The 12,211-nt window shown below is 38.0% G+C and overlaps 1 protein-coding gene across 2 annotated transcripts in view; it reads right to left on the bottom strand.

Moving 5' to 3' along the window:
- Positions 1 to 12,211, bottom strand: part of SLC5A12 (solute carrier family 5 member 12) — a 50,050-nt gene that overhangs the window by 21,001 nt on the left and 16,838 nt on the right. For both annotated transcript variants that reach the window (XM_015066886.3, XM_053203370.1), the window contains exons 5-9: positions 11,879 to 12,033; positions 11,620 to 11,760; positions 5,891 to 6,020; positions 4,548 to 4,636; positions 24 to 136 (exon numbers count right to left, since the gene is read on the bottom strand). In XM_015066886.3, the coding sequence (XP_014922372.3) occupies positions 24 to 136; positions 4,548 to 4,636; positions 5,891 to 6,020; positions 11,620 to 11,760; positions 11,879 to 12,033 (628 nt within the window). The remainder of the gene's footprint in view (positions 1 to 23; positions 137 to 4,547; positions 4,637 to 5,890; positions 6,021 to 11,619; positions 11,761 to 11,878; positions 12,034 to 12,211) is intronic.

Genomic DNA, 12,211 nt, shown 5'->3' with positions numbered 1-12,211 from the left:
GAAGATCCACCGGCTGTACCTACATAAGCCTTTACTGATCCACGTGCTCAGCTTGTCGGAGAGACGGGGAAAACAACTCTTGACAAAATCCTCAAAGGTCACTGTTGCTAAGGCATTGATGCTTGCAGCCACAGTGCTACAGGGAGAGAAAAGCAAGAACACAGTCCAGGCTAAATAAAGCTGACCAGCCTGCCCCCTCTTTCATAGCAAATAGACAAGACAGGGCTCTAGAAACAAAAAACAGATGCAGACATGTCCTTATCCTGGGATTTCAGGGGAACAACGTGGCCTGCCTACTTGCTCTTCAAAACTGTTTCTGTGCTTAGTGCTCTCTGATTTCTTCTTCCAATGCCTACTAATGCCCCTGAACAAGACATTAAATGAGTTAGCAGGCGGTAATAGAGGTTGTGCATGAGTATGTATGTGTGTGTGTGTGTTTGGTTGGACTTGAGGCAGGAAATACTGACTGTCTTAATCCAGGAATAAGTACAATTTGCCATTCATTAATCATTCACTCATACCATTCATGCATCCATTTATGCATCTCTCCATTCTACATATTAGGCATATGGTGGCGAACCAGAAAAGCATACACCTTATACTCAGTGACATAGACATTCGATAACCAATTACACAATTGGTCCCAGTTGGTATGAAGGAAAATACCAACATGCTATGAAACTATGCCTTGCAGAGTCCTAAAGTGATATGAAGTTAGGGAACTCTTTCCTTAGGAAATGATGATTAAGATAGGCACTGAAAGGACCCATGCAAATTGGGGAAAAGATGTTCCAGAGCAAAGGGAAAATTACATTTAAATACCTCTAGATGGAAGACTTGTTGCATTCAACAACCTGAAGCCACCAGATTGAGTAGAATGCAATTTGTAAGGGAGAGAGGAGCAAAGGATAAGATGGGAAATGGGCAAAGACTAAAACCACATAAAGAATCTGATACTCCCTCTGATTTTCCACCCAGAGTCCACTCTTAGGACAGTAAAACTCACTTTGATGACAGGGGACCCGGAAATTGGGGTTTTCTTTGCAGAATAGCATGAAAGTTAATTTAATTCCTCATATGGAACAACATCCTTCTTAAGGTTTTAGCAGAAGTAATCTCTCCATAGCATCCACTGCCAACTGTGTCCCTTTCTTAGAATTTTTCGTCTTGAGACCAAAAGAGCCAACCATTCTCTTATGGGGGAATTACCTTTTGACAAATATATGTTTTCCACTCTGGAGAGACTCAGCCTTAGAGTAAGAAGGGAAGATAAATAAGGAAAGCTCTTTAGAGAGGGGCAAAATAAAAGCTACAGTGTCACCCCTCCATGTGTTTGACTCTCTAGTGTTAATTTTTCCTGTCCTAAGTTTCCCTGAGATCTTAATCTCAACAGCACAGAATAATATCACTTTGTGTTCTTGATGCAAAAATCCTAAAAATAATATTAGTAAAAACAATTCAGTAGTACACTAAATTAGGATTACACACCGAAGCAAGTTAAAGTCATTATATAAATTCAAGGATGTTGCTGTTTTGGAAATCTGTCAACATATTAATATGCCAAAAGTTAAAAAAAAAAAGCCACTTCAAAAATGCCAATAATTTACTAATATTTAATATCTCTGATAAAAAAATTCCTAAAAGAATAAATATATGCATTTTGTTCTTTTTTATAATTTATTAACTTAAAATGAATATTCTTAAACGTTAATAATATCTCTCAAATTAAAACGTGATATCACATTTAATGGTAAAATCCAAGAGCCATTTCCTTTAAAGTCATAACAAATATAAGAATTTCTGCTAATCTCAATTATTACCATTGTTCTCAATGCCCAAGTATATGAGAGTGAACATAGAAGTGTAACTTATTAAAAAAAGAAAAACACAAAAGTATTTGCAAATATTATGATTTCTGTATAATCAAATCCCAAAGAATTAACTGAAAATAATCAGGGGAAAAAATCTACATATCAAGGGAAATTCTGTAAAAAGAAAAACATTATGAATAACAGACATTAAATCATATCTTAAAGCAGAGTGGTTAAAATTATTAGTGTTTGCATCATTATAGATAAATAGACCAAAGAACTATAAAGAAAATCCAGAAAAAGTCCCAAATATATAGAAGAATGTAGGATATAATAAAAATAGCATTTAAAGTCACTGATGGAAAGACAGCTTATTTACCAAAAAGTAATGGGACAACTGGCTACTATCTTAGAAGGAAAATAAGTGTCGAGCTCCACTTCAGTTTTTATACCACACATATTGTCTAGATGATTTGAAGGTTTGTTATTTAATAAGACTATACATATACTAGAATGGTGTCTGGATAGTTAGTTATAATGATAGAATGGAAAAGCCTTTCTGAGAATAATATTAATCCAGAAACCATAATGTAAAAGAATTGGTCAATATAAATTAAAATCTCCATATACTCAGAAATAAAGCAAATATACAAACAACAAATGAAAAAACATGAGATATATGCCAAGAGGCTATTTTTATACATTGTATATATATAAAGAGGAAAACTTTAAAAAACTAACAAAGAACATAAACTGGCATGTTACAGAAAAAGAAATACAAATGGCCAATGAAAGTAGGGAAATGTAGCCAATCCCACTTATGGTCAACTAAATTCATATCCTAATTAGTTACCATTTTTCACCTATTTGTTTGGCAAGTTGAAAAGTTTGATAGCACCCAATATTGGTGGTAGTGTGAGAAAAGAGATGCTCTAGTATTTTCTTTTTAGAATATAAATCGTTGAGAATTTTTGCAGCTGAATTTAGCAATGTCCATGAGAAGGTTAAACTATTAAGTATTTGGACACAGTAATTCTACTTCTTGGAATGTAGCCTACATATATCCTTGCACAATTTCACAAAGATATACGTTGTAATACCTTATGGATTAAGTGTTTGTGTTCCCTCACAACTCATATGAGCTGAAGTCTAACCCCCAAGGTGATAGTATTTGGAGCCGGAGCCTTTAGGAATGATGAAGTCATGTCAGTGGAGCTCTTATAAATGGACTTAGTGACTTTACAAAAGAGATCCAAGAGAGCTCCCTTAACCCTTCTACCGTGTAAGGACACAACAAGAAAATGGTCATAAATGAGGCATGAATTGAGCCCTTACCAGACACAAAATCTCCCAGGGCCTTGATCTTAGACTTCCTAGCCTTGGGAACTGTAAGAAATTGTTTTGTTTTGTTTTTTTATAAACCACCTAGTGTATGGTATTCTGTTATAGCAGTCTGAGCAGACTAAGACAGATTTGTTAGATATGTCTTACATTAAAGGATTGGTCAAATAAATCACAGATTTTAAAAAAGAGTAGGGTACATCTACTGATGTGGAAAGATTTCTAAATTATATTACCTTAAATGAAACCATATATACAATATGATCCTTTTTTTTCATTCACTAAAAGGTATATATGTTCCCATAAGCAAAGAAATTTTCGGGTTCATTGACAAGAAATTATTAACAGCAGTTAACTCTGTGGGTTGAGACAAAGGATTTGAGGAATAAGATATAAAACTTTGACTTTGATCTTCTGCTATTGTTTGAATTTTGACTCTGACCATTTTACTCTCTTAAAATTGGCCTTTGGCAAACCTTATCAATGATTATCTGCAACTGAGCTCCAGGAAGGGAAGTGAGGCTTTTCCAACCAGCTGAGTTCATAGAGCCAAAGGTCTGGCATAAAGGAAGGTAATGATACTACATTGATCTCAACACTGTTACCTCGACCCTTCAAGTTACCATCATCTCTCAACTGTGTCAAAGCAAATGCCTGTTACTGGTTCCCCACTTTCGCCACTCTTGCTTTATCACAGTCCCTGGCCCTGACAGAAGCCTGAGGCTTTAATTGTATGGCATCGCTCACTCTCTAGCTTCAAACCTTCTGAGAAAATTAGTAACGGGAAACTTCACTAAAATGAGGTCAGGAGGTTTCAGCAGGAGATCTCATGCCCTACCACTTGTGGTCAATTGCAGATCCATGAGGAAGACAGGGACTTGACCTTGCACTTGGATACTACTCTCTATTCCAGCTTGAGGAAGAGAAGCTTTCCCCTCAGCAACCACTCAGCCAATGAAAAGCTGCCACACTTTGAACTCCCAGTTCAAATGGTCTTTTAGTTCATAACAGCCTTCCCAACTTAGTCCTTTTCTCCTTAAAATAAAGCATAGCACTCCTTTGTTCCCCAGACGTGCATAAAGCTTTGCCACTGCTTATTTGTCCTGGATTATAATTCTCTTTTATTTCCCAATAAGCCCCAATAAGCACATCTTTAGCTGGTAAGATAATTGTCGGTTTTTATTTTTAATGCTCCAAGCTACTTCATAAAGTTTTCTGAGTAAAGTTCTATACATTGTGTGAAGTAAAGCATTCAGCAAGCCAGCTGACACACAGTAAGTACTCAGTAAGTACTGGTGATTACTACCACCATCACCCTTGTCATCTCACGCCCTTGCCATCACCACTGTCATTATCATCAGCATCATCAGAGCAGGGTGTTGTCCATATACTAACCTCAGAGTTCCGCTGAAGGCACAAGCCACAAAGAGTCCAGGCAGTCCTGGCATTGTGAAAAATATCTCCATGACAAAGTACGGCATCAGCTTTGGAGGTAAAACAAGATAGAATTAGTGGTCTTATCAGCAGAGTCTGAAATGTGAGAATGTCTATTTTTAGCAAAAGAAGGTGGGAAAAAAAAGACAAAAAATAAATAAAAATAATACAGGAGTTTGCACAGACTAAGGTTGTTACATACTTGCAGTTGAGGTTATAATCAATCCAATTTCAGGGGACCTGAGGTCCAGCTCCAGCTGTAGGGAAGGAGGAAGGGCGGGAAGGGGCAGTGGATACTAGGAAAAAGGGTTGGATCAGCTTTAGAAAGTTCAGGAACTTGTTTTGTTTTTCTTATGTTTGCAATGTATGCCATTCCCTTATCTGTTTACCCTTAATGTTAGCAGTTAAACCCTAACAACAAATGCTTAAAACAGGTCTTCAGAGAACGTAGGTATTATGGTTCCACTCTGTAGCCAGATTTGTGAGAGGGGCCCCCCCCCCCGCAGGACAGAGGGGACAGTGAAAAATACAGAGGGGAGAGAGGTGATCGTTCCTCCTGAGCATATCCTCCATAAATGGAGGGTTTTTTTTTTAATGTTTATATATTTATTTGAAGAGAGAGAGAGAGAATGAGCAGGGGAGGGGCAGAGAGAGAGAGAGAGAGGGAGAGAGAGAGAGAGAGAGAGAGAGAGAGAGAGAGAGAGAGAGAATACCAAGCAGACTCCAGGCTCGACACAGAGCCCAAGCCCAACTTGGGGCTTGATCTCACTACTGCAAGATCATGGCCTGAGCCAAAATCTAGAGTTGGATGTTCAACTGAGCCACCGAGGTGCCCCATATAAATAAAGTTTTTGAAAGCACATTTCATGTAGTACATTGGGTTGATGGTGTTCAAGCTATGGTGAGAACACATGCGCAGAAGCATTATAGAAACAAGGGTCATATTGTTCAATCTGAGAATAAAGCATCTTTAATGAACCTTGAGACATATAGAAAAAAAGAATTTAAAGGCCACATGGACAACCAAAGCCATGGGTTCAAGCCTAACCTCCATGCTCCTCAGCCTTGTCCTGGCCCCTGGCCTTGTCTTCAAGGACAAGGTGAGATACCTTTTTACATGTCACTCCCCACTATTAGAACCTGGTGTGTATATCACCCAATAGGAAAGGAAAGAAATCAACTCTCTGGGGCTTAGGAAGTACCTTGAGATCCAGGTGGAAAAAGAGAAAGAACCCATATTACTCATTGATGGCCAGAAGCACACTGATTTCAGCCATTTCCTCTGGCCCCAAGGGAACACATACCTGGTCTGGTGCTGAGATAATGCCAGAAGTCCAAGGGTCACAGTCTTTGAAGTGGGAGTACATGATTAAGCCAGAGAAGACAGCACATACCAGAATGATCCAGAGACCCAACAAGTTAAAATACAAGGCTCTAGAGAAGAACACATAGATCTATCAGTAGCCTCTATGCCATATTACAGGATGATGAAGACATCACCAAAAATTCAAGGTGAAAATTTTGGTGGCTTTTTGCTGTAAAATAAAATTCCACAGCTCTCAAGAACCATTACATTTTACACTTTTGCAATTTTTTTTTGTTTGGGAATGTTACATTTTTAGAATGATTACAAAAATTGAATGAGGACTTTTGATGGCTTTTCTCTTGAAATAAGTTTTTCTGCATAGTCTCCATGTGTGGTATAAGATCTTGGATGAAATTTCATATACCGATCACTCATATTATGTAACTGCCAGTGACTTTCACCCCACTCAATTCATAAAACTGTCAAAAAGTAAACTTACATTTTAACATCTTTACTTCTAGGAGGATAATGAGATAAATGTAGAAGAAGACACATTTTGGAAATATTCACTATATTCATTCACTATCCGAATGAAATTTAAAGTTGATTTGTTTTTTCTTTTTAGAGAGAATAGAAAGTATACAAAGGCTAGGTCATTTTCCCCATATTCTTTATATTGTACAACACACAGGTATGCTTGATTCCAGTCTGAGTGCCTTGACATTACGCTATGGCTATATTGTAGCCATTATTGATTTCTGAAAGTCAAATTATTACGAATTTTCTTTATCTCAAGGAAGATTTGAAAGTGGACTGGACTTATATAAACAATCTCATTCTGGAGAGAGTTCAAAGGGCCAGGAGAGCAACAGTGGGAAATTTCTTGGATCCAGTCATCGTTCAAAGGGAATCAGATACATCCACATTTAAATATAAGGAGGGGTGCCTGGGTGGCTCAGTCGGCTGAGCCTCTGACTTCAGCTTAGGTCATGATCTGATTGTTTGTGAGTTCGAGCCCCTCATCGGGCTCTATGCTGATGGCTTAGTCCTGGAGCCTGCTTCTGATTCCGTGTCTCCCTCTCTCTCTGCCCCTTACCCACTCGCATTCTGTGTCTGTCTGTCTCAAAAATAAACATTAAAAAATTTTTGTAATTAGAAAAGATAAATATAAGGACACACACTAATTTCAAAACCTCTTAACACCCATAATGTATAGGTATACCTAGCTTTCATAAAACACTTAAGTCAAACTATTCATTTATGAAGCAAATATGGTTAAATAATTATCTTGTTTGGAAGTTTCTATTTTATACTATTTACATTAGAAAAGGGACTTATCCCAGAAGTTACTTCCTTGAGAGTACTCTAACAATGCTTGGTGTTGAGTTACAAGTTTGTTTGTTTGTTTGTGTTTAGAGGGGTTGAGTTAAAGACAGCTGTTTGGGAATAGAAGTGACACATGAGGTGGCCAATACCTATTAACTGCATTTTTATATTCTTGCTTTCCTCCCTTCCAGACAACTGGATTCAAGCCTTTATTTAGGCCACCTCGAGAGAGGCCTCCCTGACCTTCTTTATTTGAAACAGTCACTTTCAGCTGTCTTATCTGTTTCCATTCCTTATACTATTTTACATCTTTACAGCATTTATGATAATCTAAAGTATATAATATATTTATTTGCTTATTATTGTTTTCCCCCATCCAAACAAACACAGTACTATAGAATAGTGCTGGCACATAGCATACATGAAATTATTTTTATTTGGGGTAATGAATAATTGAAGGAATTAATTAATTAATGGTAGAAATTGAGTACAATACGATTGTACTCTTTACATCATTTATTTTTAAAAAAGAACATTGATCCCAGAGTCAGAAGACTTTATCCTTAATAGCCATCTGACCTTAGACAAGTTATTTAACACCTTGAGGCGGTTAAATCATCTGTAAAATGAGTGTTAACACATCTGCTTTATTTCTATCATAGGATTAGTATAAGGATTGAATGAGTTACACTTTGTTAAAATAAATGTAGGCTATATAGCCATATAGAGAACATTCACACATTATCCAAAACAATTTTAAAGCTTCACCAGTCAACTGTGGGAAATGAGAAACCAATGGTGAGACTGTATTAAATATTAAAGCTCTGTGTTGTGAATTTGTTTTTTATTAGAAACGGACTGTGATTCCTTAAAAGCTAATTCTCCTATTTGTAACTTAAGCGGCTCCACTGATTCATTCAAAACATATTTATCAGGCATCTCCATGTACGAGGTTGTTCTAGATACTGGGGCATAGCAGTGAACAACACAGAACCCACCCCCATGGAGATTACATTCTGGGATTAGAGACAGGAGATGATCACCGAAATGAAAGAAATGAATAAGATGCTTTTAGATGTGATAAGAGATTTGAGGAAAACAAACTAAGGCAGTAGGAATAGAACAAAAGTGACTCGTGTGTGTGTGTGTGTGTGTGTGTGTGTGTGTATGTGTGTGTGCGTGTGTGCTTATCTTAGGAGATGGGATGGAGATGGGAAGGAACCTGAGAAGCTGCATCAGCCCCTACTACCCTCATAGCACTATTTAAGATCAGTAGTCTTGAAAGATAAACTGGTGTCTAGAGGAGGGGAAGTCAGTTTCCAAGGAGCACATCTAAAATGACACGGTGGGTGATACTATTTCTAAGCGCCAGAAAAATTGATTGGGCTTAAGATCAATCAAATCATCCTTAGTGAGTAATCAGCATTCCTGGCCATGAAATTATATCATAAACAAATGCCTGGTTTTAACCCATGGACACATTCAGTATGAACATTCTGGATCTATTTTCACCTACAAATGTTTCAGGATGTATTTTCCCAACTAGAAGAGATTTTCTTAAACTCTGATGGAATGTTTTAACGGCTCCAGGCTCTCACATAATTGAACAGAAGCGGAGCATTTAATCAACAGTCTGCAGAGCCTCCTAGGTGAGAGCCGATGGGCAGCTGGCTCTGCGTGGCCTCCAGCTGACTCCGTGGTGAACCTCGAGCCTTCCATTGTGTGACAAACAAGAGGCCTCACCACATCCCCACTGCAGCCTTCCTTCCAGCTGCATGCACTTCAACTGTCCTGACCATTTGGACTGACTTTTCATTCCTGAACTGTATGAACTTAGTCAATTTGGATTCTCTCAGGGAAGTGTTTTCTAAAGAGAATTTTTATTTTTTCACCTTTCCTTATTCTCACAAAATTCATATCATAGCAGGGTGGCTGGGTGGCTCAGTCAGATGAACATCTGACTCGATTTCGGCTCAGGTCATGATCTCAAGATTCATGAGATCGAGCCCAGCATCAGGGAGCCTGTTTGGAATTCTCTCTCTTCCTCTCTCTCTGCTCCTCCTCTACTCTCTCTCTCTCAAAATAAATAAATAAACTTTAAAAAGTCCCATCATAGCTCTGGTCCTTCCACAGAAGTGGGGGTGGGTGGAACCAGGAGTTGCAATCCTAAATGCTTAAGAAATCATGTACATTTTTTCTCCATGCGTATCTCTCCTTTTCTGACAGTTTTCATACCCATTAAATATTCATGCAACAAATTCCAGACGCCAGGCAACTATTGTAAATGTAATTGTATTGACTTTTGTTTGATTTCAACTCACTAAATGAGGCTTAAAGATATGCAAATACAAACACATACTTGGGAGTGTGTGTGTATATGTATATGTCTGTGCCTACACATATACACATATCCTCCTTTGTATACAGACACACACAAATATGTGTATTTCTACATAAATATGTGTTTCCAGGTATGCATTTATACATACACACATGTAAGCATGGCCTTCTTGAAGTATCACTTTTCAAATAAGTGATAAATATTTAATAAGCACAAAATATTATTTTTGACCTTGTGGGAAAAAACTTATGAAAAAGATACATTTCCTTATTTTCAGGTACTATCGTAGTAATAGGGAGAAATTAGGCATGTTCACAAGAAAAAATAATGTAACACAAACATAAGATTAAAAAAATCTAGATGTAACAGAGAATTATTATTTATTTCACCATAAGATCCTTCCCTGTAGAGATACAGTCAACTCCATTTTATTTATTTTATTTTTTTATTATATACAGAGAGGGTGTACAAGCAGGGGAGAGGGGCAGATAGAGAGAGCAAATCCCAAGCAGGCTCCATGCTCAGCACAGAGCCTGACACATGGCTTGACCCATGACCCTGGGTTCCTGACCTGCACTGAAATCAAGAGGTGAAATCTCAACTAACTGAACCACCCAGGCATCCCCAGTCAACTCCATTTTAAAACAGAATTTTAAATGAATTTTAATTTTATTTATTTTTTAAGTAGTTTCTATGCCCAACATGAACTCACGACCCCAAGATCTTCTACCTACCAAGCCAGGCAAGGGTCCCTAAATGAATTTTAATTTAAAAAAAATTTTTTTACGTTTATTCAGCTTTGAGAGACAGAGTGACACAGAGCACAAACAGAGGAGGGGGAGAGAGGAGACACAGAATCTGAAGTAGGTTTCAGGCTCCAAGCAAGCGTTCAGCACAGAGCCCGATGTGGGGTTCAAACCCACGAACCGTGAGATCATGACCTGAGCCGAAGTCGGTCACTTAGCCAACTGAGCCACCCAGGCGCCCCATGAATTTTAATTTTAAATGAACTGTGAGATCAAGGTCACACTTGATCTTACATTTTAAGTAATGCAGCTATTTGATAAAGTGATGATCTTGTGTGGAGGATTTGTTAATATTATTTACCGTAATAGGATATGAATACGGTATCAGTGAATTAATGGAATACTAGATAATGCTTTCAATTCTTCCTTCTGAGAATGTGTGAAATATAGACGTAATATGTGCTCTTTTGGAATTCAAGTTCAAAATGGTGAACCATGTCTCAGCAATGTTATCTTGTATTCAGTTTAAAGAAAAAAACTGCACTGCAAGTATTTTAAAATCAGTTGTGGAAATATTCACAGTGGCTGTTTCTCACTCTAAGAAACATGGAGGTCATCCTGATAAATCTGGGGATGCTGGTATTTGGACAGCAACAATGAGGATAAAATGTCCGGTTTAGATGTAATTCTAGCCTATTGCTTCCAGTTCTGCAGAATAATACATCACTTCCTTCAATCCCCGTTCCAGAGCAGGATGCCTTGAAGGGCTTGGAAAAGGCTTCATAAGTTGTGCCCCTGTTGGAGTCCTTCAGGGTAAGCACGCCCAGCAAGACTGGTGACTGCTAGCTCAGCAAGAGTTGAATTGGCAGAAGCCCTATTATGTCTTACCTCATTACCTTGGCTTTCCTTTTTTTAAACCTGTCCTTGGAAAACTTAAGGATATTTAAAAGAAAAATAGTGCTCAAGAGACCACAAGCTGGATCAAATAAGTGATAGGGGCCACCTCATCACAGAAACTGTAAGTAGAAAATCTATGCTATCTACCTCTGCATTGTCAGTCATGGCACCTGATTTAACCCAGTAATTTCTCAATAAATGGAGGTAACAAATGATGGAGAGCAAAGGCAGGCAGACACAAGCTCAAACTCACTTCCCTGCTGAGATGGGAATAGTAATGCCTGCCTCAAAAAATTATTGAAATGGTTAAATAAATCTTTCCATTTCTCTGTCACACACACGCGCGCGCGGGCGCACAAGCATATAATAACTACCCAGTAAGGGAAAAGAAAACAGAAACATTTATCTATAACTTACAGTTTTGCATGTTTTTCTGTTTTGCAAGAAATGCATCGCTGTATGGTCGACTGATTAACACCATAGATCCCGAGCCATGTAAAAGTTCCTCCCACCGAGATGGTCCAAAAAGTGTGCCGCCTGAGAGGGTCCACATCAAAGCTGTGAGGCACAGAGAAGTGAGTGAACAAAGATGCTCTTTTAATGCCAGATATTATTTTAGTTGTTGAGGTCATGCAGCTAAATTTTATAAAACATGGAAAAGTAGTATTGGACATACTCAAATATATTTAGTCGAGATCCATTTGTTGAATGCTCTATTACATTGTGTAAGCCACCAGCATGAGCTGATCCTTGAATGAGAACCGTTAAGAATCCCACAATCATGACAACCATCTGAAATGCATCTGTCCACACCACTGCTTTTAATCCTCCCTGCAATGGAGATAATGGATGTGAGTTATTGAAAAGGAAGGCTACAAGTCTTCCAATTCTTTACAACCTCTCCGCTGATGCAATCTTTCTTTCTCTCTTTCTTTCCTTCTATTTCTTTCTTTTCCTACTTTCCTCTTTCTTTCTTATTTTCTTCTTTCTTTCTCTCCCTTTTCTTTCT

Source organism: Acinonyx jubatus, chromosome D1, assembly GCF_027475565.1.
Source record: "Acinonyx jubatus isolate Ajub_Pintada_27869175 chromosome D1, VMU_Ajub_asm_v1.0, whole genome shotgun sequence".
Taxonomy (NCBI): Eukaryota; Metazoa; Chordata; class Mammalia; order Carnivora; family Felidae; genus Acinonyx; species Acinonyx jubatus.
Note: the sequence above shows the minus strand (reverse complement) of the source record. Positions and strands in the feature narration are given on the sequence as shown.